Source organism: Protopterus annectens, chromosome 5.part1, assembly GCF_019279795.1.
Source record: "Protopterus annectens isolate FY-2018-M chromosome 5.part1, PAN1.0, whole genome shotgun sequence".
NCBI classification, from domain to species: Eukaryota; Metazoa; Chordata; order Ceratodontiformes; family Protopteridae; genus Protopterus; species Protopterus annectens.
Window position 1 is genome coordinate 569,598,601 of NC_056736.1, and position 27,963 is coordinate 569,626,563.

The window sequence follows — 27,963 nt, forward strand, 5'->3', positions numbered from 1 at the left end:
CATGAAAAATCTGGCAAATGGGACCGTGAGGATTGTTGATACCATAAGACCTAATAAGTAAAGGATCAACCTCGCTGGTGGACAAGTTTGGTGAAGAACTTCAGTGGCAGTGCAATGAAGAGAAAGAACCCTTGACACTGGAGCACAGGCAATCTGTAAGACTGTGTTCAGGTGACATACAATAAATTCTATCTGTTGAAAAGGCGTAAGCTGGCTCTTGGAGACACTGAATGTGATGCTTAGACCCTGCATCAGTTTGAGCAAAGGTCCTGGTGGTGACATAACAGATTATTGGTTGTAGCCATGGGAAGCTAATCATTGAGGTATAAGAAAATTTGTATAACTAGTAGGTGCAAGTGCATTGCCAATACTGCCATAGCTGGTAATAACTGGCTGCCAGTTAGAAACAGATGGAACTGTCAAATGTTTCTTTATTTTACATATTAGTATGCATTATTTAGGTCTCTCGAGCACATCCAAACATATTGCCTTAGTGGGGGCAAAATGGATTGTAGTGTGACCATCTGGAATTTTGTCTGCTTGACAAAATGGTTTCAAATGACCCAAGTCCATAATGGGTCTGAGATCCCCTGTTTTCTTGGGTACTATAAAGAACTGTGAGTAGTCTTAGGATTCTATAGGGTCTATGGGAACTGGCTGGATGATTCTTTTCTAGCAGTTTGGAAAACTCTTCTGCCACAAATCCCCACTGACTGGGTGGAATTCCATTTGAAAGGGGAAGGGAAAATGGTAAAGAATAACCTCTAGTGTTTATGTTTAGCACCAAAGATTCTGTGGTCATGTTTTGCCAAGCTCGTAGGTGCAAAGATAAGCGTACACTGACTGCCTCCAAACTATAGCAGTCAGGCAGCCCCTTCAGAGACACTATAAGGGCTTGTCTGAGAATGGTCTATAAAAGCCCTGATTATGCCATCAGCTCCTGCCTCTGGGGTGACATCCATTAATATCACCTAACTCCCCTGTCATGAGGAGGTCTATCGTTAGGAGTCTACTGATAATGACTCTGTAACTTCCTGAACCATATCTGCTTTCCAGTCTGGTGATGTCTAGAGTAGGATCTCTGGGGCACAGAGAAGCGGATGTCTACAGCAGACAGAATCTTACCATCCTGGTGACTCCTGGCGTGTGTCTCTAACTTTAGATCTGAACAGACTGGACTCAAGGGAAGCACTAATGAATGATGTCCAGAAGCTTTCCAATAAGTCGCAAAGCAGCATCCAAGCATGAGCGTGAATGGAGATGCCAGTGCCTGTTGCCCTAGCTGTTCCATCAGCCACATTTGACTGCATACACATGGCTATATTAAATGAAGATTGTAGGGTGGAAAGCTGGGAATCCACTGTCTTATGGACATCCACTGGTAGCACACTTGAGAGAGATTTGGAAAATTCCTTGGTCACGGTTCTTTAAAATCTGGTGACATGAGCTAGATAATTCAGCACCCTGAGAGCAAAAGTTGCTGAAGTGCAAGTCCATTTCCAAAACTGGTCCATCCCCCTAAATTCCCTATTGGGGAACAGACTGAGGAACTCTCTTTGGACAGTTCTGTTTTTGTGGCTGCTGCTACAACAATCACATCTAGCAGAGGACCTTTGCTCTGATGTTTCCTGTTTGTAGGGATCTAGAGAATCCTGTCTGGCTTTTTGGGGACAGGCTCCACCATGTCAGGGTCCTTCTATGCCTGTTGAGCCATCAAATCAATGTGTGGGTTAACAGATGGTACCACCCAAGAGGAAGTTAAGCTTGACCTAAAGGCTTCCAGGAAAACTGAGTCATCAGTAGAAGGACTAACTGTGGACCATCGCCCTTTCTGTTTCAATTCCAGGATCTGGTCAAATGTGACATCTTCAAAGGGGGATCTTGGGGAGCCTTCATCCTCTAAGTCAGCTTCTTTAGTGACAGACTCAGGAGAAGAGTCTAGTGTTTCCGTTTACACATCTGTCTCCTTTGAACAGTCTGAGGGCGAATGTTATGGGACCAGAATCAGACTAGGGAGCCAATATAACAGGTTGCTTGGGAGGCCTGTGGGCCTGACTGTCCCTGTCTGATCCATGCTAGGGTTCAGATGGCATCAATCTTGAAGACAGCATCTCTTCCCTCTATATCGACATAAACCAATGGGAAACCTCAAAGGCTGAGGAAGCCACTGGCTCCAGTTCATTCTCTCCTGGCCTCAAACATAAGGGGACCTTGATGGGTGAACTGATGGGTCTCAATCCCAAGGCTGATCTTAGTACCAAACTATCTAGTGCCAAAATGCAGAGGGAAAGAGATGGCTCTGACAGCTTTGGGGTCAAATCTTCCCCTGAGCCTCAACACCGAAGCTTCTGCTATAAGATTTTTCTCGATCTGAACACGTTGAACCTAAAAGAAGTAAAGAACTAGTCGAACGTGCCTGAACTATTTGCTCTGACAAAGGTGCTCCAGGGCAAATTGGGTGCAAAGCTGCTGATAGTAGAGTTAGTTCAGGAAAACAGCATAGAGGAGGGGCAGATGAACTGGCACTCAGTATGTTCCCAGAGGATGGTAGTGACAGAACCCTGAGCTGTACCTGTGTCCTGAGTAATTTCCCCATCATTCTGTCTATGTTCTGTTTGGTCAGACTTCTTCAAAACTGCGGCAACAACAATGCCAGTTGTGGCCTGGCATAACACTTATCCTGAAGTATTGGAGAATGCATTCTGGGGGTGACAGGATCTGGCAAGAACCAGTGCATAGCTGAGACTCACAGTGCTAAGAAACTGTTGGCTCCAATAGTCTCAGTACCTGGAAATCCAATTTCAAAGACAGGGATTGATCCAGTGACCTCTTATGGGACTTCTTAGAGTCCCTTTTATCTTTTGTTTTTTTCTTTTGTTTTTTGTTTTGGGTTTATCCTTGTCCTTGTCTGAAGTCATCTTTTCCCACAGTTTCTTGTCCTTGGCTTTTGGAGAAGAAGTGGATGAGAAAGAGACAGGGGTGTTGGAAACCCTGTCTGGGAAGGAAGGAGTCGCTTATTAGTTTGTCACATCTGTTTTGTAAAGCTCGAGCTCTAAAAGAAGTGCAGGTTTGGCTTGCAGAATTAAAATGAGTGGCCCTAAGCAATATACACAGAGGGAGTGTGGGTCCTAGGGAGTCAGATTATGCTCTCACACTGTGCAGTTTTTAATGCCTTCACTGTCAGCCATTAAGAAAGAGTGAAGTGTGCGCACGCGTGTGCACACACACACACACACACACACACACGCACACACACACACGCACACACACGCACGCACACGCACACACACGCACACGCACACACACGCACACAAAAATTATTGTCTGACTAAACTTGTCAGTCTAAACTAGACGCTAAACACAGATTAGACAAATCTAGAAATACCCTAAACACTAATAAAGCTATTCTATAAAATCAAAGAAGTGTTTACCTGTTTTACCAAACAACTCTAAATGCCTACACTAACTAGAAAAAATGCTTCTAAAACATCTAACAGGCTCTAACATGGTAAACTAGAGAGAGTAAAACTTTCTTGGTAAGGGATAAGTTAGTGCATCAGACTTTTTCTTAACATATAGGGAGGATCTCTGACATTATGCAATGCCTTCAACAGATTGTGATGTATGAGAGACAGGTACAGGAAATATGAAGCATACCTTTCAACCTCATAGGACAAACAGAGAGGTATTGTCTTAGCATGCATTTACTGAAGGATATGAATTGTGAAACTCAAATGCCTGGTACTACGAATTGACAGTAATCATCCATGAACTACCAGGGCAGAAAAAAAGGAGACATTGTGCATGTTCTTACAGCAGGGACAGGTATGGGGTATGTGGTGTTTGTGTGTGTTTGCTTTACTGTGCTGTGTGCATGTATGTTGGAGAGTGACTGAAGAAGGAAGCGGTGCCTGTACCAACACGATGTGGCCACCGTTGTTAATTACCAAGGGAAGTGTGAATCTGTACTCCACGGTGGCTGTGGTTCATAGATATGCAAATTAGCAGATAATGAGGTCATTCCTCATTGTGGATAATCTGTGTATGAATCTTAAAATATCGCATTGTGTTAACAGAGCCTTTTTACCATGGCCCTTAACAAGATGCAGTTGATAGTTAATGAATTCTCAGACTTATCTTATTTTGGGACAGATGCATTACGGCACTGGGGAAAGACCTTTAGTACTTAGACAGGAATTAGTCTGTCATGTTGGATCCATCTTGTGGTGAATAATCTAACAGTCAAAGAGGATGGATGAGATAATGCAAGATCAAAACTTACCATAAAGACAAATCCTGTTGATCTGTTATTTATATACTGTAAAACGTGCAATATGTGGACTGGTCATTGTATGCACCTTTCTCTTGGCAACTTATCTAAGCTGTTGCAGGCTTTGGTTCCTCCCATTCTCCCATGATGCAATACTTTCTTCTTTAGATTGAGGATGCTGCTGTAGTCTATACAACAGCTGCTGTATTCCATGCAAAGGGCAAACATAGATTCATATATTGTTACTAGGCTAACAACCTGGAGATACATTATAGGATAACCTCTGGCTAACCTCCAAGCTGATGCACAGGTGACAATTTGGTTGGGCAACAACTAGGCAGGTGTATTACAGTATATGGACAACAGATCACTAGGATCTGTCATTATGGTAAGTAACATAACCTTCATATCCAAATTGATCCGGTCCATATACTGTAATAGATGGATCAATTCCCCAGCAAAACAGGATGGTTGATCTCAAGATAATATGTCCCACACAATGTTAGCACCGTTTGCTGTAGATCTCAATGTGATTTTGCTGTAGATCTCAATGTGATATTGAGCATACAATGTTTTGCGCAAAGAGGTCCATGTTGCTGCCACACCAATGTCATCTATGGACAGATTCTTGAAAAAGTCTGCCAAGTTTGTAACAGACCTTCTAGAGATTGCCTTTGGTTTCAGCGTTAAAGTTTTGTTACTAAAAGAATGGCAAAAGATGAGGTGATGCAGTTACACAGCCATCTGGACAATTTAACTTTGGTCATCCTTGTACTTAGTCTGTCAGGAATGAGGGCAAGAAAAAGATGATTATCAGTTTCAAATCTTTTGTATAGTCTAGGTACAAATGCAGTTGTCTGTAAAACATCTAAACAATGTGACTTGAGTTCACCCTTATTAGAGTACTTGGGAAAGAATGCAAGGTGATTTATAGTCTGATTAAAACAGAGGTCCAATGCTACCAATGGAATGACTGTTAGGTGAGTTCTAAGTACCACCCTATCTCTGTGAAAGAGGAAAGATGGTGTTTCAAGGGAGGGGCATGCAGTTTGAAAACTCTTCTTGCTGAGGTAATTCCAACTAGTAATAGTGTCTTCCAGATACTTAAGGATGGCTTTATCTGCAGATTCAAATGGGGCTAAAGTTAACTTTTCTAGAACAAAGTTTAGACTCAGAAATGGAGCTGATTCTTTGTATGGAGGTCTAGTTAAAAGATCCCTCTTAGAAAGGTTATACAAACACAAAGGCAATCGGTTGAGACCTTGATGATATGTGGAATGGCCACAAGATGAACTTTGACAGTGGAAAATAATGGAGTCTTGATCATATCACTCTGATAAAAAAAGAGAGAGAGAGAGAGAGAATTGATGCTACTGGAGCTGCTGGATCCAGTTCTTGCTGGATAGACTATAAACCATTTGTCTTATGTACTTTTCAGGTAGAAGGCTTTTGTAATATCATAAATAACTGGATAACCCTGGGAGAGTAAACTGAGTCCCTAACTATTAATGGACGAGAAGAAAACATGCAGTTAGCCTGAGGGAGTGTATGTGCAGATGAAGCTTCCCAAACAGGTGTGACAGGAGCCTTGGATAAAGCTCTAGAAGGAGAGGTTTCCTTTTTAAATGAGGTCACATAAGAGGAAACTAAAGTTAATAGGGCCAAAACAGAGCTCTGAGAATTACTTTAGCTGTACACAGTCTGGCTTTCCTGGATAAATTTCATCATAATGGTACAGGGAAGAATGCACAAAGGAGACGCAGGGACAGAGTGGGCTAGAGTACCTTAGGGAGTTGAACCCGATGGAAAAGATAATGTTGCATGTCACATTGAAAAGTGAGGTGAAGAGGTCACAGTAAAGCTTCCTCGAAGATGAAAATGCATTTTCATCACAGACATACTTCGAAATCACTTGTGAGGCATTAGCAGATACCTGCTCAGTTTGTCCACTAAAGAGGTGGCGTGATCCAGGATACGGGTTGCAACTAAAAACTGCTGCAAGTTGATCACCTATTCCCATACCTTCACTGCTTCATGAAAAAGGTGGGATACGATCTGACTCCTTTTTGCCTGATGACATACCATACCACAGTCAAGTTGCCCAAGTGGATGATTATTACTCCTTGGGGAAGGTGGTCCTGCAATGCCTGTAACTCTTGTAGGATTACCCTTATTTCCACTATACTGATGTGCAGATGGGTCTCCTGTTGAGTCCAGGTTTTTTGAACTGTGTGCCCCAGACAATACCCCCAACCCTGATGCAGACATGTCCATGGTTACTGTAGCTATTAGAATGGGAGGAAGAAAGGGGCACCCCATTAGCTTCTTCACAGGGTGAAGCCACCAATGAAGATATTTCAGACAAGACCTGAACAGTGGGATCGTATGAGTCACTGGATCCTACATTTGTGACCATGAAGTTTTAAGGTCCACTGAAGTATGAAGTACTCTCATATATCTTGCTAGAGGTAACATCTGTACTAAAGATGCCAGTAATCCTAACATGTTTAGAATCATGGCAGTTGTTGGTGTTTGCTGACTGATTAGAAGTTCGACCTGTGACACGTCAGTAGGGAGACTACTATTGCTGTGGTGTCCAGGTGGAATACAATAAGTTAGATTGTCAGTTGCTGAACTTGTTTCAACTGCAATTTCTGAATGTTTACAGATATTTCCAAGGACAGATACAGGCAGAAAGTATAATTTATTTATTATTTATTTGACATTTGTTGACCGGGTTGGTCCAGCTGAGCCAAAGCCCTTTTTCAGTGGAGACCTGGGGAGAAAAGCTCCACAAATACATACACATTCCAATGCATAACTGCAAAGACATAAAAATATAGCTATGTAAAACAAGACTGACAAAACAAAATTTAAACAAAATTTACAAATTAGAGATAAGACATAAGATTGTTAATAGCTTCTTTGAGTCTTTCGGCTTTTCTTGGTTAGGGGTCGCCACAGAACTCCGGTCCGCTAATGATTGGTAGTTGATTTTTACGTGTTGAGTTACCAGCCCTGATGCACAACCTTCAACGAAGGTACGCCCATTCACGCATGTCTCCACGCAGAAGACGCTCTAGCTGAGAATCGAACCGGACAGCGTCTTACTGTGAGGCGACAACGCTACCTAAGAATCAGAAATGTACAGACTATTACAAAATAGAGTAACTGTTACACAAATAGAAAAATTTACATTCTTTATCTTAAGTTCACCTGAATAGTAGCAGTGGGAAAAAACTCGTTAGGTACAATAATTTGTATTTATGTCTATAGTAAAATGCAGACACAAGGTAGAGAAAGATAGAAGTAGTAGGAGTAATGCAGAGAAATTAGGTGCAGGGGAAAGGAAGTAGGGTGATAGGGGGGAGGGAGACAGGTTAGCAGAGAGAAGGTCAGTCTGGGGGATGATTATACTGACATAGTCTTGTATTGCTTAGGTTTTTTTTAATGCATTGCTGAACTGAGGTTTGGGCTTAATAATTCAAATGTCAAGTGGAAGTTTATTCCAGTTTTCAGCTGGTGTACAGCTGTAGAGATTTTTGCCGAAGTTGATCTTTGGCTTGTATATGGTAAGGAGGTGTTGTTCTGAGCTTCAAAGTTTCCTAGGTGGGGAGTAGGAGGAGATAATAGAGGTAATGCTGGGACAGAAAGAAGGCTGGTGCAGTATAGAGTGAATTATCTGAAGCTGAGAGAGAAGAAGATTATGGGGAAGCTCTAGCCAGTTTAGTTTCCGGAGTGCTAAGCAGTGATGAGAAACGTATGGGAGTTCAGCAGCAAATTTGGCAACCTTGTTGTAGGTGGTTTCTAATTTAGGGAAGAGTGTGGTTTGTAAGTTGGTGAGTATTAGACAGCTGTAGAGAAGGGTTGGTAGTAGATAGGCATGGGACAGGGCTGTCTTGGCTTTACTAGACAAAAAGATTTTGTTCCTGTAGAGGAGTCCAAGTTTTTGGTGGGTTTTCTTAATGTTACTGAGTACATGTAGGTCACATTTTAGGTGGTCATCAACAATGACACCAAGTAGTTTGGTGCGAGTTTCAACCGTGATGGGTGTCTTACTGTGAGAAGAAATACAGAAAGAAGGTTTTAGATGATGCATTGTTTTGGTGACAAAAAGCAAGTTTAGTCTTCTTTGGGTTTAAGATTAGTTGGTTTTGGTTGAGACATTTTTCAATAGACAAAAAGGAGTTCTGAGTTGTTGTATGTAGATCAGAGAGGGTATTGGCTATATTGATGACTGTGAAGTCATCATCATACTGTACCAGAGAAGACTGAGCAGTGGATGTAGATAATTGATTGAAAATATTAAATAGTAGTGGGCCCAGTATTGAATCTTGGGGAACTCCTATGTTTATGGGGAGTTCTGGGGAGATCGCAGAAAACCATTTTACAGATTGGAAACAACTGCTGAGGTAGCTAGAGAAACAAGAGGTTGTAGAGGTAGATAGGTTGAGTTCAGAGAGTTTATTTAAGAGGAAGGGGTGAGAGACGGTGTCAAAAGCTTTTGAGAGATCAAGAAAGAGGCTGGAGACTAGCTTGTTCTGGTCTGTGGCTTGTGAGATGGTGTTGCTAAAGGAGATGGGGGCAGTAGAGGTTCTGTGACTATGGCAAAATCCCTGTTGGGTGGGGGTGATTAGGTTCTCTTGTATGAGGTATTGTAAGATTTGTTTGTGAACACATTTTTCCAGGATCTTTGAGTGGGGTGATAGAATTGCAATGGGCCTAAAGTTTGATAGTTTGGTGGAGCTGCCACCTTTATGGATGGGTAGGGTGTATAATTTTTTCCAGATTGAATGAAGATGAGTAGGGCTATGGAGTTGTCTGTTTTCTGGAGAAAATGTAGAGGGAGATCATCTGCTGAGTGGGAGCATGGCTCAAGTTTAAGAAGTAGGGATTTAATGTAGTTGGTGGATACAGTTTTCAGGGAGAAGGCTGCAGAGGTGTTGGAGGTTTTAGGAGGGTTGGTGGGTGAGGTAGAGTTGGAGTTGGAGGTTGGATGGTTGGTTTGCTGATGGAGTCTATAAAATAGGAGTTAAAATTAGTAGCAGTTTGGAGAGGAGTGTTTGTAGGGCTAGGTTGGGAAGAGGAGGGGTTTTCTGGATGAAGGATTTGGTTAACTGTTGTATGCCAAAGTTTTTTTGGGCTGTTTAGGTGCGTTTCAGGAGGGTTTGTATAGTAGTTTTTCTTATCATTGGTGACAGCTTTTTATTAAGGTTGTGTAGGTATCTATACTGTTGGAGATGGGAGGGGAGTTTTTTTTAGTCCAGAGCTTCCAGGTTTTATCCCTTTGAGTCATTAGGGTGCGGGTGGCATTTGTGAGCCAAGGGGATATGGCTGACTTTATTCTAATATTTCGTATGGGGGCTAGGGAGTTGTGTATGTTGAGTAATATTTTGTTAAATTCCATTACTGCATCATCAAGGGGGTAAGTGGCTAAGGAATGACCAGTTGATAGCTGAGAACCGGCTGTTTAGTTTATTTGAGTCAAAGTTGTTTAATTTGTGATATGCTTTGATCTTATGTAGCTTATACATGTGAGGAGAAAAACAGAGGACTTTAATTAGGCAGTGGTCACTAAGGGTATCTGGTAGAGTTTCAGGGAAATGATACTTATGGGGGTGTGTTACTAGGATCCAGTCAAGGACAGATGAATGATTAGTAGATTTAGAGGTATAAGTAGGTGTGGATATTAGTTGGGTGAAACCATGTAAATTAATAGAGGCGGAGGGGGATTCGGTGGAAAGAGTTAACCAGTTGATGTTGACATCTCCAAGGAGTACAGTTTTATTGGGGAGGTCAGTGCAGAGTGAGGAAAGGATACTTTCCAGTACTGCAATGTTGTCACCAGGTGGAATGTAGAATACAAACTGAACTGGTACCACATCTGTGTGCCCTGTTCAATCACAGCCTCACCTCAGACTTTGTCCTTATCGCATGGTGCACTGCTACGTCATCCCTCTCCATAAAGGGGGTGCATCTACAGACCCTGGGAATTATCGGCCCATAAGCCTGACGAGTCTGATATGTAAGGCTATGGAGCGCATCATCATGGACTTAATTAACAAGGATATAGGGAATCTCCAAACTGTAGGTCCCACTCAATTTGGTTTTGTGAAAGGTAGATCATGCCAGCTCAACCTAGTTGAGTTCTTTGAGTCAGTCACCAGAGCTGTGGAAGGCAGTTCATACAGCCTACCTCGATCTGACCAAGGCCTTTGATACCATTCCCCACTTAGGAATTATTGATAAACTCACCAAACTAGGCATCAACCCCTATATCACTAGGTGGGTTGCAAATTGGCTCACAGATAAAACCCACAGTGTGAAAGTAGCGGACTTCAAGTCAGACTGCCGACCAGTCACGAGTGGAGTCCCACATGGATCGGTCCTGGGTCCTCTCCTCTTTAGCATCTACTTCTCAGAAGTCCAGGTCAATACAGAGGAACTCTGGCTGACCAAGTTCGCAGATGACTGCAAGCTGGGAACCATTATTAACTCCTCAAGTGATGCAGACATCCTACAGAAAGGACTCACTGAGACCAATGACTGGTGTCAAAACCATGGCCTTAAGCTTAATGCCAAAAAATGCGTCAGCATCACATTTGGGAAAAACTCAGTTCCCACTAATTACCACATCAATGGGAGCCCACTGAACACTGAAGGTGTTATAAGAGATCTGGGGACACAGGTTGACAGCAACCTCTCCTTTGACCACTACATTGCCACTGTGGTCAGAATGTCCTTCTATGTGGCACATCTTATTACCAAGGGTTTTGATCCAGGAAGAAAGAGGTCATCATCTCTCTACTCTTCCCTCATTAGGTCAATCATTGAGTATAATGCCCCATTTGGCATGTACCCCACTAGACACAAGCAACAACTGGAAAGGCCACAAAAGTACCTCACGAAGAGGATCTTAGGCCTTAAACACATATCCTACATGGACAGACTCAAAAAGCTCTAGCTAGTCTCTGTCTCATATCGTCTACTACGAGGAGATCTCTGCTTGACTTACAAAGCCATGTCTGACCCAGCTCTGCTAGAAATGCTACATCTAAAGAAATCCCAATCCCTCCACACCACATGCTCTAGAGACCTCAATCACATTACCACAATCAACAGAACATGCTGGAGGGACAGGTTCATAACACAGAGACTGACCATGCTCTGGAATAGACTTTCCATACATGTCAAGTAGAGCAGCTCACTGGCCCTTTTCAAGACAAATCTTGATGAGTGGATGGGAAATAGAAAGTTCACCCCTGGGATCACTCCAGTGGCTCTACTTGATAGAGGCACTGGGAACTAATGACAGGTGGCACGATGTCAGGGCACTTGTATAGGCTAGGCTTGTAAAGGCTCCAGGGCCATTAACCTAGTACACACCTATGAACAGCTATATTTAGTGAGGTGTGGGTATTCAATTTACAGTTTGCAACAAGAATTTCTGCAGGTGAGGCTGGGCAGGAGGGGATAGTTAGGGGGTTATGGTAAGTTGGGTTCTATCTAGTCTTAAGATATTGTAGCCGGGGGGGGGTGTCTTTGTCTGTAATATGGGGTTTTAGCCAAGTTTCACAGAGGGCTATGATGTCTAGGGAGTGTACAGATATCCAGGAGTGGAATTCAGTGGTTTGTTCAGTATGCTTCTCATGTTAATTGAATTTAATTGTGTAAGTAAATTTACTATAACTGGAAAAGTTTAAAAAAATCACTTCTGCAAGAAGCGTAAGCAATATGAGACACATTCTGCCTGCCAAGGACTGGACAAACGACCAACTTCCAAAACTTATAGCACCTTCTATGTGCTCTAACTGCTTGACAGCTTGAGGAAAGTTGTATAAAGTCAGTGGTTAAGGTTACAAACATTCAGGGCTTTCTTACCTCTGCACAAGGGAAGCTAGAGTCCTGACATTTTGGTATGTGATAGAGAAAAGGAAACTATCCACACCCTGGCATAAAACATAACAAAAATAAGGGAGATGGAGGGAAGATGTTCCTACAACAGTGATCTATTCACACATCTACTGTTAAGGTAAGTTTACTTACACAACTTTACTACGCTCATCACTGTTGCAGTAGCTTAAGCTATATGGGAAGAATACTAAATCTTAGAATTAATGGGTGAGGAAGAAGGATCAGACTTCAGCAGCCTCTAAAGAATAGTCCTAGCAAAGCCTGCTCTAGACCTATAGAAAGTATCTAGTTCGTAAAGCTTGGAAAAGATGTGCACAGATGACCAAGATGCTGCATCTAGTATATTTCTAGATTCCTCCCACTTTCCAAACAAAAAACAAAAAAAAAAACGAAGTAGCCAAACTCCTGGAAGAGCAGACCCTGACCTCTCCTGAGAGATGCCTTGTTATGGTAAGAATAACAAAAAGCAATAGCATGAGGCAGCTATTTTTAAATGGTTTGCTTTGACAATGACCATCTCCTTTCTCTTACCTTCACAGAAAATAAACAGTTGGCTACAATTCTGGAAGGTTTTGATCGTGTCAGTGTAGTATCTAAATTGCCTTTAGATATCCACAGTATGTAAAATTCTTTTTTCCCTAGTTTCTGATTCTGGACAGAAAATGGGAATGAATACCCTCTTCAAAGTTGTTGTGTCTTTCGGCTTTTCCCGGTAAGGGGTCGCCACAGCGGAACTCTGGTCCGCTAATGATTGGCAGTAGATTTTTACGTGCCAAGTTGCCGCCCTGACGCACAACCTTCAACGAAGGTACGCCCATTCACGCATGTCTCCACACAGAAGACGCTCTAGCTGAGAATCGAACAGGACAACGTCTTACTGTGAGGTGATAATGCTACCGCAGCACCAAAACCGCAGTTACCCTCTTCAAAGTAAACTGTGAAACTACTTCAGACATAAATGGAGTATTTATTCTAAAGGCTACCCTATCTTTGTAAAAGATGAGCTAGGGCTGAATTACTATAACAGCTTGTAACTCGCTCTTACGTCAGAGCAATGAATAACACTGTTTTCAAGATAAAAAAAACTTCAAATAAGCCTCATAAGCAAATTCAAAAAGGAAAAAAAAGTGCATCTCCAGTACAAAATCAAAAACCCAATAAGGAGCCACTGTTTTGTAGGTGGCCAGATACATAAAAAAACATAGCAAAAACTGTTTGACTTGAGGGAGGGTAGAAATGGGGGATCCATGAGCAGACAAAAAGAGACAGCCAAAAGGTGAATCTTGATAGAACAGTAAGAAAGAACAGAGAATGACAACTCATAAATACTTTAGAAACAGACACGTCTGTGCCTTAAAAGGATCCTGGTTCTTACTTTGGCATCAATTAGAAAATCTTTTCCATTTCACCAAATATGACTTTCTGGAAGCAGGTTTCGTAGGTTCCTTTAAATACTTGCTGCATGTCCTCAGAAAACAGCTGCATAAGGTAATAAAATGTTATCGTCCAATCAGTGTGTTGAAGAAATTGAAGGTTGGGTGTGTATCAAACAATCCATGTCCTGTGTACGTCCATAATGAAAGAAACCCTGTGGTAATTGTTCTTGGTCATTTAGAGAAGAAGGAGGAAGAACTACTGTTGCCTGGTCCAAAAGGCCTCATTATCATAAGAAAGGGTGGTAGGGCACACAGAAACATTCCATTAAAAGGGAATGAAAAAGCATCTGTCATCCAGGCCTTTTGTGCAAGGAATCTTGGGATAGAATTTCTTTAGCTGCCTGTTGCAAATGGAGGCAAACAACTCTACCTGAGGTGTTCGAACAGTTGGCTCAATTCTTGGAAAACCCTGGGTGCAACTTCCATTTTTGGGGGAGGTCTGTCCTAGTCCTGCTTAGTTTATCTTTTATAACATTCTGACCTAATGGAATGTAAGCAGCGTGGAATGTCAGATTGTGCTGAGTTGCTAGTTCTCAGGCTAAAAAAAGAATTATTTGTAGAACCAAACTGAAAAACATACGAAGAAAAAATAAAACTTTAAATGACCACCACGAGATAATCTTTTTAGCGCTTTCTTTCACAATTTAATGCGTGAACTTCATCAGAAAAAGAAGAGTCTTCCCATACTCTTCTTTTATGTTACATAAAAGGAAATGATGTCATTAATTGATCACAATGGTCACGAAACCATCTTTTGTTTTTGTATTTAAAAATACATATATTTCAATACATAATGTTATGAAATAATCACCTTAAAATATGCTCATCATAAAACCTATAATACCACTCTATCTTTGATGTATCTAATGTTTTTTCATGTAAAAAAATATATATATGTAAATAAGTTCATTACCCCATATTAGTTGGTTATACAAACTGTATATAAACACACACTATGTAAATATATATACACACATAAACATGTTTAACCAGTGTACTTTGTACATTTCTTATTTTACTAACTTAGTTACTATAAAATACCCTATAAAATCTTTTATAATGAAAAAATACTATGTCTTATAGTATGCAGTATTCTGGTGCTGCTAATGTTCTACAAACATGTTCTAACTAATATTAAACTGGATGATCTATCTATCAACCAAAAAGCACTTTAAATTAATCATCTCGTTTAGACCTGGTGGACTATCTGCCCATAGCATTAGTTGCCACAAAGCTTCTCTTTGTTCCAATTTGTTATTAAGGTCACCCACGAACACACCCTGTTCAATCTGTTCTAAAATGTGAAACTCAAACTTTTTGAAATTTTCACATTCTATAGAGTGTCTGGCCAAAGCATTGTTTTTGTCTTTTTTTCTAATGGCTAAGACGTGCTCATATATTCTACGTCTCAACATTCTTTTGGTCTTTCCAATGTAATAACTTTGGCATGTACAGCAACTTGCCAGGTAAACAACAAATTGGCTATTACAATTGTAATATTTTGAAGCCCATAATGTTCTACCCAAATGTTTTATCTTAATAAATGAGGTGTTGCTAATAAACCTACATTGTTTGCAGTTGCTGCATGCATAAGTTCCCTTTTTATTCACAAAAACTCCATTGACCTGTTTAGAATTGTTTGATCTCTCTAAAATTAATTTGATGTTTGTAACCATTTTGTATGTAAATCTCGGAGATCTACCCACAATGTTGGACAAATCCTTGTTACCTAGGATAATGTTCCAATTCTTTTCTATTGTATTTTTTATTGACCACATTTCATCAGTGATTGGTAATGGAAAGGCACTGTTGTAATCTCCTTTTGTTGTGACCACTTCCCTTCCAATAATACTCGGGGCCCCTGCTAAGACGTCACTAGATGTCAAAATAGGCCTAGCCACCCCCTGTCTTAATTTAGTCACTTCGTCTTCCAATTTCAATAACCAACTAGTTTCATAGCCCCTTTGTATGAACATATTTCTAAGAAGCATTAATTCTTCTTCGTAGACCTCATCCTCAGATGTAAGTCTACTTAACCGAATCATTTGCCCTTTTATCACCCCTTTCTTCATGTGCTCGGGGTGAAGGCTATCCTTGTGCAAATATTGGTTGACGAAACATGACTTCCTGTAAATTTTACTTTGTATGTTACCTATTGTACCTCCCATTTTTAAAGTAAGGTCTAAAAAATTAATCTGCTTACCGAAACCACCTATTTTGAATGTTAAAAATTCTGTGGTTTTGTTTAAATCATCCACCATGGTTTCAAAGTCACTTTTCTCTCCATCCCAGACAAAAAACAAATCATCAATGTATCTGCAATAAAAAATCACTTTTTTGAAACTTTGATGTGTTTTTAAGTGATTTCTTTCCCAGTTGGCCATCACAATATTCGCAAAGGCTGGTGCAACCCTTGACCCCATAGCCACTCCGGATAACTGTTTATATAAATTTTTATTAAATCTAAAGATGTTATTTTCTAACACAAGACCCATTAGTGTACATAGTGTATTTACTCTGTCTCCTTGGAGGTCAGTTTTACTGGTGAGATATTCTCTCATGTACTCCAGGCCTTCTTCCTGGTTGATGGAAGTGTAAAGGCTCTTCACATCTAAAGTTGCAAAGGAGGCCTTCTCACTTGTGATTTTGATGTTATGTAAAATTTCTAACAAGTGCCAGGAATCTCTTAAGTAATATTCAGAACTTTGTGCTATTGGGTTGAGAAAGTGATCTAACCATACTGAGATATTTTCTGTTTTGGCATGTTTGGCAGATACAATTGGTCTAAATGTTAATCCTTCTTCTGTATTTTGTATTTTGGGAATACCAAAGAATTTTGACATGTTTGGATTTTCAACTATCAAAAAATTGTAGTCAGTTTGATTGATTTCACCTTGACAAAACATGTCAAATAATGTTCCATCTATGTTCCTAAAACTTGTTTTTACTGACTCCAATGACACTTTACAATAATTAGTATTGTCATTTAAGAGTAACTCAATTCCTTTTTCGTATTCAACATTATCCATTATAATAATTTTACCACCCTTGTCGGCTTTCATTACCCTTAAATTGGGATTTCTAGCTAGCTCGTCAAGGGCTTCAAATTCCTCTTTACTCAAATTTTCAATTGCCACAAATGTGTTAAGTTCCCTGAATTGCCTTTCACATACATTCTGAAATACCTGTAGTGTGTTCAACAAAGGTGGGTTAAAAGTACTGGGTCTAGTGGGTGTTGAATGATTTTGTGTAATGTAGTTGGTCCCAACGTCATTCATAATATATTTCAAGTTCAATTTCCTCAAATATAATCTAAAATCTACCAAAAGCTTATCCAATTTTACTTTGTTTCTTGGAATGAAAGAAAAACCTTTCTTTAATACTTCACTAGTAACAGCTGAGAGTGAAACACAACTCAAATTCACAATACTTATGGAAAACATTTCATGTAATGAAAAGTCCAATGGTTCTATCTGTTTTTCCCTTTTCTTTTTCCTTTCTGTTGTGTGGTGTTGAACCACTTTTTGGTACCTCTCAGTTGATAACCCTCCTTCCGAAAAGGGGTATTAGGTTTGTCACTGTTTTGACTCAGAACCTCTGCAAAAGTGTTGCCATTTGCTGAAAAAATGTTCCTATTTGTACCAGCCGAAACTTCCTTTCCTCTGTTCAATTCAGAAGTTTCCCCATCTGTTGTAATCCGGGTATCTGAATTTTTAGCAACATTTGAATTCTGTTGCAAAGGAAGATTTAACTCTGTGTCTGTACAGTGAACAATGACCTCAGTGTCGTTACCTTTGTCTGTGTTGCTGATATAAGCTAGGTCTAGTTTGTAAGCTCTAATGTCCCTCTTGAACTTATTTTGTTTACGTGAAATAATGGTGGCACGATGTCTATTGACCTTAGCTTCTACACTGTTATACAAAGACAAAAAGTTACTGAAACAGTCAGAGTCTTTTATCGAATCATCCAAAAGTTTGATATCCTTAGTAATTTTTGAAAGTTCACTTTCGTAATGATTCACTAGTAACCCCATCATGGCGATGCCTGTTTCATTATACAGAGTTATTAATCGGTTGCACAGATCATCCCCTGGGGTCACACAGTTGGGAAATTTGGCGACCCTTAATCCCTGAGGCACTATCTTCCGTTTAATACATTCGTTGAGATAGTGCACTTCTAAAACTAAAGTGGCATGTCTGAACACAAGTTTTTCCAAATTATAAATACTTTTCTTGCAGGAAAAACTATCGTTTAAAGAATTACTCACTTTTGTGCCTACCGGAATGTCTTCTATGTCGGAGAACGGGTTGGCAATCTTGTTGTGAATGTAGCCCATGATATCGTTCTCAAACATTAAAGTTTCAGTCCTCTCATGTAATCCACTGTTTACAGTTGATCCCCCGCTGTCTCCGTTCCTCGCTACATCTAAATCAACCGGAACTGTTGATATCTGTGGTCCGGTGTTTACAGAACTCACCGGTACTGCCAACTGATGGATGTCGGTGGAACTAACTATTTTTCCACTTTTACTCGCAGTTAAATTAACTGCTTTGATGGATTTGTCCTGTTGGTTGGCAGTTGATTTATTTGAAACAATGCTCGGAATATCACCGGCTCGATATTCTTTTTTGAAAAAATCAAAAACCATGTGTGCTACTTTCGTAGCCAACCTCTCCTCTGAGTCTGATAAGTTTACCGGCTCTTCAGCCCGCAACGTAATATCCTCAGGAACTGGATATGTTGACAAATCCAGTAACTCGTCTTGGGAAGACATCTCCGTGGCCATCCTCGAGTCTTATTTCTCAAACACAAGCAAAAAAAGAATTATTTGTAGAACCAAACTGAAAAACATACGAAGAAAAAATAAAACTTTAAATGACCACCACAAGATAATCTTTTTAGCGCTTTCTTTCACAATTTAATGCGTGAACTTCATCAGAAAAAGAAGAGTCTTCCCATACTCTTCTTTTATGTTACATAAAAGGAAATGATGTCATTAATTGATCACAATGGTCACGAAACCATCTTTTGTTTTTGTATTTAAAAATACATATATTTCAATACATAATGTTATGAAATAATCACCTTAAAATATGCTCATCATAAAACCTATAATACCACTCTATCTTTGATGTATCTAATGTTTTTTCATGTAAAAAAATATATATATGTAAATAAGTTCATTACCCCATATTAGTTGGTTATACAAACTGTATATAAACACACACTATGTAAATATATATACACACATAAACATGTTTAACCAGTGTACTTTGTACATTTCTTATTTTACTAACTTAGTTACTATAAAATACCCTATAAAATCTTTTATAATGAAAAAATACTATGTCTTATAGTATGCAGTATTCTGGTGCTGCTAATGTTCTACAAACATGTTCTAACTAATATTAAACTGGATGATCTATCTATCAACCAAAAAGCACTTTAAATTAATCATCTCGTTTAGACCTGGTGGACTATCTGCCCATAGCATTAGTTGCCACAAAGCTTCTCTTTGTTCCAATTTGTTATTAAGGTCACCCACGAACACACCCTGTTCAATCTGTTCTAAAATGTGAAACTCAAACTTTTTGAAATTTTCACATTCTATAGAGTGTCTGGCCAAAGCATTGTTTTTGTCTTTTTTTCTAATGGCTAAGACGTGCTCATATATTCTACGTCTCAACATTCTTTTGGTCTTTCCAATGTAATAACTTTGGCATGTACAGCAACTTGCCAGGTAAACAACAAATTGGCTATTACAATTGTAATATTTTGAAGCCCATAATGTTCTACCCAAATGTTTTATCTTAATAAATGAGGTGTTGCTAATAAACCTACATTGTTTGCAGTTGCTGCATGCATAAGTTCCCTTTTTATTCACAAAAACTCCATTGACCTGTTTAGAATTGTTTGATCTCTCTAAAATTAATTTGATGTTTGTAACCATTTTGTATGTAAATCTCGGAGATCTACCCACAATGTTGGACAAATCCTTGTTACCTAGGATAATGTTCCAATTCTTTTCTATTGTATTTTTTATTGACCACATTTCATCAGTGATTGGTAATGGAAAGGCACTGTTGTAATCTCCTTTTGTTGTGACCACTTCCCTTCCAATAATACTCGGGGCCCCTGCTAAGACGTCACTAGATGTCAAAATAGGCCTAGCCACCCCCTGTCTTAATTTAGTCACTTCGTCTTCCAATTTCAATAACCAACTAGTTTCATAGCCCCTTTGTATGAACATATTTCTAAGAAGCATTAATTCTTCTTCGTAGACCTCATCCTCAGATGTAAGTCTACTTAACCGAATCATTTGCCCTTTTATCACCCCTTTCTTCATGTGCTCGGGGTGAAGGCTATCCTTGTGCAAATATTGGTTGACGAAACATAACTTCCTGTAAATTTTACTTTGTATGTTACCTATTGTACCTTCCATTTTTAAAGTAAGGTCTAAAAAATTAATCTGCTTACTGAAACCACCTATTTTGAATGTTAAAAATTCTGTGGTTTTGTTTAAATCATCCACCATGGTTTCAAAGTCACTTTTCTCTCCATCCCAGACAAAAAACAAATCATCAATGTATCTGCAATAAAAAATCACTTTTTTGAAACTTTGATGTGTTTTTAAGTGATTTCTTTCCCAGTTGGCCATCACAATATTCGCAAAGGCTGGTGCAACCCTTGACCCCATAGCCACTCCGGATAACTGTTTATATAAATTTTTATTAAATCTAAAGATGTTATTTTCTAACACAAGACCCATTAGTGTACATAGTGTATTTACTCTGTCTCCTTGGAGGTCAGTTTTACTGGTGAGATATTCTCTCATGTACTCCAGGCCTTCTTCCTGGTTGATGGAAGTGTAAAGGCTCTTCACATCTAAAGTTGCAAAGGAGGCCTTCTCACTTGTGATTTTGATGTTATGTAAAATTTCTAACAAGTGCCAGGAATCTCTTAAGTAATATTCAGAACTTTGTGCTATGGGGTTGAGAAAGTGATCTAACCATACTGAGATATTTTCTGTTTTGGCATGTTTGGCAGATACAATTGGTCTAAATGTTAATCCTTCTTCTGTATTTTGTATTTTGGGAATACCAAAGAATTTTGACATGTTTGGATTTTCAACTATCAAAAAATTGTAGTCAGTTTGATTGATTTCACCTTGACAAAACATGTCAAATAATGTTCCATCTATGTTCCTAAAACTTGTTTTTACTGACTCCAATGACACTTTACAATAATTAGTATTGTCATTTAAGAGTAACTCAATTCCTTTTTCGTATTCAACATTATCCATTATAATAATTTTACCACCCTTGTCGGCTTTCATTACCCTTAAATTGGGATTTCTAGCTAGCTCGTCAAGGGCTTCAAATTCCTCTTTACTCAAATTTTCAATTGCCACAAATGTGTTATGTTCCCTGAATTGCCTTTCACATACATTCTGAAATACCTGTAGTGTGTTCAACAAAGGTGGGTTAAAAGTACTGGGTCTAGTGGGTGTTGAATGATTTTGTGTAATGTAGTTGGTCCCAACGTCATTCATAATATATTTCAAGTTCAATTTCCTCAAATATAATCTAAAATCTACCAAAAGCTTATCCAATTTTACTTTGTTTCTTGGAATGAAAGAAAAACCTTTCTTTAATACTTCACTAGTAACAGCTGAGAGTGAAACACAACTCAAATTCACAATACTTATGGAAAACATTTCATGTAATGAAAAGTCCAATGGTTCTATCTGTTTTTCCCTTTTCTTTTTCCTTTCTGTTGTGTGGTGTTGAACCACTTTTTGGTACCTCTCAGTTGATAACCCTCCTTCCGAAAAGGGGTATTAGGTTTGTTACTGTTTTGACTCAGAACCTCTGCAAAAGTGTTGCCATTTGCTAGTTCTCAGGCTGTTACAGCTACCACACAAGGTATGCTCTTCTGGTTTTCCCATTTGTTTATATATAACATCATTGTAGTATTGTCAGTGATTATTAGTTGAGGGTCTGGGATCCGAAGAAAGTTCAGGGATTTTAGAGCATTTATTAGTGCCATTGTATCTCTGACATTTATGTGCTTTAATTTGTCCTGCTTGTTCCATAGACCCTGAGCTTTCACTCTTTGGAAAGAGCTCCACAAGCAAAGTCTGAGGCATCTGTGGTTACAGACAGAGTAGGGGCTGAAAGGGAAAAAGGGAAACCTGGGTTGAGAGACAACTGATTCATCCACCAGTGTAATTCCCTTTTTACAAACCCCAGTACTGGGATTTGAAATAATAGGGGGGTGTTGGTATCAAGTTCAAAATAATTTGATAAACCATTGAATTTTCCTCAAATAAAGTCTGGTCAAAGGACTCATGAGAACTGTAAAGGCCGTGAAACCTAGAATCATGAGATATTACCTAATAGATGCCAAAGTCTGGTGGAAAAAGTTCAGAAACTGTTCCTTTTAGGATTCAACATTGTCCTGAGGAAGAAAAGCCAACATGAAGGATGTATCCAGAAGACCTTTCTTTATGCTCACCTGAAATCCCATAATATGAGAAAGTTTTTTTTTTTTTTTATCCAAACCAGAGATTCTAGATAACTTCTAAGAGAATCTACATCTAAAAAATGGAAACATGAATGCACTACAACCTGCTATAGACAACTACTAGAGCCAGGCACTTTGTAAACACTCAAGAGTAGCTGACAAACCAAAGATAAAGCACACAGAAAAACACAAAAAGCATCTGAAATCTTATTAGAGACCTGAAATGTGATGATGGGCATCTTTTAAATCCAGAGGTACTAGAAAACTGAGAGGTGGAGTAAGAGTTAACAGATACTGTACAGATAACATTTTGAACTTTGGAATTTTGACATGGAAGTTTATAAAAAAAGATCTAGGATAGGTCTCTTGTTGGCTAGCTCCCTCTAGAATGAGATCAAATGCATCAAGTAGTTTATGGAACATACAAAAAATGATACATGATGGCATATACTTGCCTCCCAAAGTGATCCATGATTTTGGACTCCTTGTCCAGGGAAGGGGTAGCCTGAGAATCCTCTAGAGTCCCACTTTTTGTGTCAGCGGAGACAATAATGGAGTCCAGAAGTGTTCCTTTGCTCCAGTAGAGCATGTCCTTGGAAGCATGCAGAATCTTGTCTGGCTTTTGAGTTATGGTCTCTGCTCTGTTGGGTTCCTTACATGCACCTTGGCAAATTAATTCTGCCATCTTGTCAAGGGGTGGGACCACCAAAGCTGCTGGTTTGCAAGACTGGAAAACCTCCTGAAGGATCTCCTCCTTAGGGGAGTTAGGATCGGAGGGCCAGGATATCCTCTGTCTCATCATTTGAAAGATATCCCCAAATTTGGGGTCTTCCAAAGAGAACTGGAGAGAAGCCTCTCCCTTGTCAAGATCTGCGGCTGCTGATAAACCAGTCCTAGGTCATATTGGGAAGAGGAATTATGGCTAAAGGTATCAAGCTGAGTGGTGTATGTTAGCAGGGCTAACATGTTGTACGCCTTAACAGCCAGAAGAATCAAAGTTCTCTCTGGTACAATGCCCCCTTGACTGCTAGCACAGAGGACATCAGTGCCAAGAACTCCAAGACTGTGAGTCATGTTGACACAGAGGTTAACACTATTACTACAGCTTTACCAGTTCCCAGTACCAATCCCCAAACCTGATACAGATGACACAGAGTTTTTGGCATTCAGGCATAAAACACCAAAAGCACTGACACTGACTATGGGCCTTATGGGGTTGGGGTCAATCCTGGTGTCAAATACATATTGATGCTAACAATCTCAGGCCTAGTAAAAACCTATGTCAAAAGGAGTGGCATCAATATCACTTGTCCCAAGGGGGCCAACACTGCTGCAAATGTCATGACCATGCCAAAAGAAAAGAGTTGGTTCCAATATCAGTTCTGATACTCCTGGTGCTAAGACCAAACCCAGGTTAGGAACACAGAACTGGAGATGAAGGGCCCATCTCTTGCAGCCTAGAGACAGACAGGGCCAAGATGACATCCAACACCAGTGTAACCTTTAAAAAGGCCATCATTGTCTTTTCCAAATCCAGTGGAGCGGCAGGGCATTCGCACCAACCTGGAATGACCCGACAAAAAGGGCTAAAGTTGGCCAGGAGTGCAAGAATCTGAACAACCCATGCTCTGCGGAGAAGCTACTGAACCTTCTCCTTGCTCCTGAGTCCAAACACCCTGAATGATCAAGGTCTGGAGATACTTGAAAAAGGTGTAGTTCATGGCACCAAGGGGGCTTGACAGATGTCAGGTTCAGCTGAGTGAAGGTCCTCCAATCTAGGGATCTTGCTGAGAAAGAAACAACCAGGGTTATCTCTTTTACCTCCGCATGTCTACACTTCTCTTTTTTCCTCTCCGAGCAGGAATCATCCTTGGGGAGATTCTCTTTTAATATGTCCTTCACAATAAACTTGCTCCTGAGAACAAGGATGGGTCTGCTGACTAAAGGTTTGCAAATTGCACATTTGGCACCCAACTGTTCCAACCCCAGGCACACGACAGACCAAGTTATGCAGGTCCTGGGGGAGTGTGAGGGGGTGTCTTATGGAAAAAACTTTTACATTTAGTAAAACCAGATAACTGTTCCATATCCATTTTTAAGCAACTAATACAGCAGCAGCTGCAAGGCAGTTTAGTGTAATAAAGGCACTGCGTATCAAAACAGACTCCTATTACCACTATAATAGGCAGCAAAGACAAAGATTAAATTATACTCACAAACAATTATGCAATAATAACAGCTGAAGAAAACTTCTAAGAAAAGGTTATGTCTATCAACCAGAAAAATATCACTTGATAACAAAGAGCAAAAGTGCAATTCTGGAAAAAAAAAAAAAACTTCAACTAATTGTTACTAAAGAAACTACTGAACTATTTACTAGGGATGAAAACAGGAGTGGTGTCAAGTGGAGAAAGGCAGGAAAGGAATCACCGAGACAGTACAGCAGCAAAGAGGCCTGAGAAGGTGGGAAAGTAAAGAAATGAAGGAAAATATAAACATTTTTGTAGCTATTTTTGTGCTACCACAAACTGTTGAAAGACTGAAAATATACAATAACATGAACAAATTTAGTGCTTCATCTGTGACGGAACTAGCATTTGAAAGCTTTTAAAACAGAATCACTTCAGGTGCAGAGATTCATGTTGTTTCTTGAGGATGCAGCAATGAGATATGGAGAAGGAACCAGTTCATCATGGGAGGAGGGGATGAGCTTGGAGAAGATTAGATAAGCTGCTGAGAGAAAGGGTGTCTGAGGACATAAGTCCACCTGTTATAGTATACAGACCATCAAATAAGATCAATATATTACACCACCCATCCCATCTAATAGAATGAAACCTATGCTACTGTTGTCTCTGGACAAGATAATAAATATTGCTCACCAGCCGTAACTCTCCACGACTACTGCTTATGCAGCTCTCTTCAATTAGTTCATTAACTTTCTTCTCTAGTTGTTTAATCTTCTCTTCTGGACTAAAATGAAAATAAACAGTCAATTGTTAAGGGAGTAAAAGTGAAGCATCAGCAAATTTTACATTCTAACATGTTTAATCCAACACTGTAATGCATTATTTATTTGTATTTACTACTGTTTGCAAGTAGTGTTTAATTAAAAGTTATGTAATCACCATAACTAGGCATCTGTGTTGTCCATGTTCATCCTTCCTCAACCCATGGTTTCAGACCCGAGGCTTGGATCTGACTTGGTTACACACTACAGAGTTCGTATCCAACTCTCGAGCTCCTCACTCTACCTATAAGGCCTTAGTCAATCCCCATTACCTCAGATTGAGTCTGTTGTCATTAGGCCCATATAGCTAGACAGACACAGGAATGGCTGAATAAGAAAGGAAGGGCTCAAACCCAGAACTGTAGGCTCCAAAACACAGTCCAACAGGTCTCTCCAGAAATTGAAAATGGGGGATGGATGGGAGGGAAGTTGATGAAGAATGAAAATGGACAACAGAAATGTCTAGTTATGGTGAGTACATAACTTTTAAATCCAATGTTGTCCTTTTCATTCTTCCCCAACCCATGGGACAAAGTCCCCAGCTAAGTTGACCTTAGGTGGCCATCATGGAAGGATATTCTGGAGTACCATTAAACCAAAGGTGGCTCTGTTTCTGGATACAAGATCCAATTTGTAATGAGTAACAAAGGTATGAGCAATGGTCCATGTGGCTGCTGCAGAAATATCATCAACAGATGTTCTTAACCAAAAAGCAGATAAAGCAGTCATGAATCTGGTTGAATGAGGCTTGGGTGGTTTTGTAGGGAAATGCCTTATTGAGACTAGAGCCGGGAAATGCAACCAATGGATCCATTTGGTTAAAGTGACTTTAGAAAATTAGAACCCCAGTCTTTTTGGTGAAAAGGAAAAAAACAGTTGATCTGATTTGTTTTGTCCTGTGAAGATAAAAGCACAATTGTCTCTGTACATCATTGAGATGAAGTATGTACTCTCCTTTATTCAAAACAATTGGGAATAAAACTGGTAAAAGAATGTGGCTTGATTAATGTTATTTTCAGAGGCTACTTTGGGTAAACAGGAAGGGTTTGTCCATAAGGTAACCCTATGTTTATGGAAAATAATGTACGGGGTCTTTGAGGAAAGAGCCGGGAGTTCAGATATCCTCTTTGTATAAGTAATAGCTCCTAAAAAAACATTTTCAAGAAAGGAATTTTAGACCAGTCTTAACTGAAGGTTGAAAAGTTTTTGAGTTAAGCCTTGAAGCATAATGGTCAGAGCCCAGGGAGGAGAAAGGGTCCTTTATCAGAGGTCTGAGAAGAAAATTGCCTGTTAGAAACACCTTGCATAATTTGGAAGAAGCCAAGGAATAATTTTGATCTCCTGTGTGAAAATTAGATATAGCTGCGAATCATAGCTTAATGGTACAAAAACTAGCTCCTTACTAGAATTGCTAAAAATTCAAGTACTGCACAAACTGAAGCAGGGAAGGGATCAAGCTCATTATTCAAGGCCCAAAGGGAGAATTTTTCCACTTGCTCTTATAAACTTTCTTAGTAGAGTCTTTTTGTGAAGACAAAACAATGGTACTTACAAGGACAAAAGCCTGGGCTAACCATTACTGGAAGTGAAGAAGACATGCAATTAGTTTGAGGGCCTGGATACTGGAATGCTGGATCCCTAATGGGTGTGACAGGATATATGGAAATGGCTCCAGAATCCATGGAGGATAATGAAGATGAGGCCATGGAAAGAGATCCATACCTGTCGAGGCCAGAAGTGGACAATGAGGATGACTGAGCTCTTCAGCCAGCTTGCTTTCTGCAAGAATTTGGGAATCACGGGAAAAGGTGGATAAGTACAAAGAAGACCGGAGGGCTAGACATGGACTAGAGCATCTTTCGGTAACTCTCCTTGGGGGGGGGCAAAGTACCTGCTGCACGTGTTGTTCTGGGGAGAGTCAAGAGGTCACAGAATGGTTGGTCCCAATGATGGAAAATCCTTTCCACCATAGTTTGATTGGAAGACCACTTGTGAGGCATCGGAATGGATTTGCTTAAATCATCTGTTAACATTTTCTCCAGAATGTGCACTGCAACTAGAAAGCGGTCTGAGGAGATCGCCCATCCCACATTCTCATGGCCACTCAGCAGAGGGGATAAGATAGGGTTCCTCCTTGTTTGTTGATGTACCAGACCACAGACATGCCAGTCTGAATTGCAAAAGTCCCTAGAAGAAGAGCATCTTGAAATGCCTACAATGCCAGTAGGACTGCTCTCATCTCTAGTACATTGACGTGCAGATTGGTTTCTTTGGGGGACTACATGCCATGGGCTATCCTTCCCAGGAAATGCCTCTTCACCCCAGTTGGGAGGCTTCCATGGTCACTGTGGCCATTGGAGGTGGTAAAACAAAAGGTTGGCCTGGATGAATGTTGTCCGATTCAATCCAACAGGAAATGTGTCATTTGCAAATTGGAGTAAGTTTGACTGGAAAGGACAGGGGAGGACAAAGAATGGACCACTGAACAGCTAGAGTCCACTGAAGGACAAGCATAAAGAATCGTGCTAAGGGAATCAATACAATGGCTGCTGCCATGGATCCCAGTGCTTGAAGGACTAATCTTACTGGGGAAGATGGATGGGAGAGAAGCAAATGAACTTGATTCCCAATGGTGGATATGTGATGAAGTGGTAGTGATGCTGCCTGTGTTGTTGTATCCAGAAATGTACCAATGAACTCCAGGCTCTGGACTGGTGTCAGGTTTGATTTGGCATAATTTATTGATACCCCCAGTGACTGACGAATCTGGAGCAAATAGTCCCTTGACTGTACAAGAAGATGCTCAG

The 27,963-nt window shown here is 40.0% G+C and overlaps 1 protein-coding gene across 1 annotated transcript in view; it reads right to left on the reverse strand.

The window, feature by feature from the left end:
* Window positions 1–27,963, reverse strand: part of IFT88 (intraflagellar transport 88) — a 1,839,004-nt gene that overhangs the window by 1,323,200 nt on the left and 487,841 nt on the right. The window contains exon 8 of the mRNA XM_044073191.1: window positions 25,029–25,119. Within this exon, the coding sequence (XP_043929126.1) occupies window positions 25,029–25,119 (91 nt within the window). The remainder of the gene's footprint in view (window positions 1–25,028; window positions 25,120–27,963) is intronic.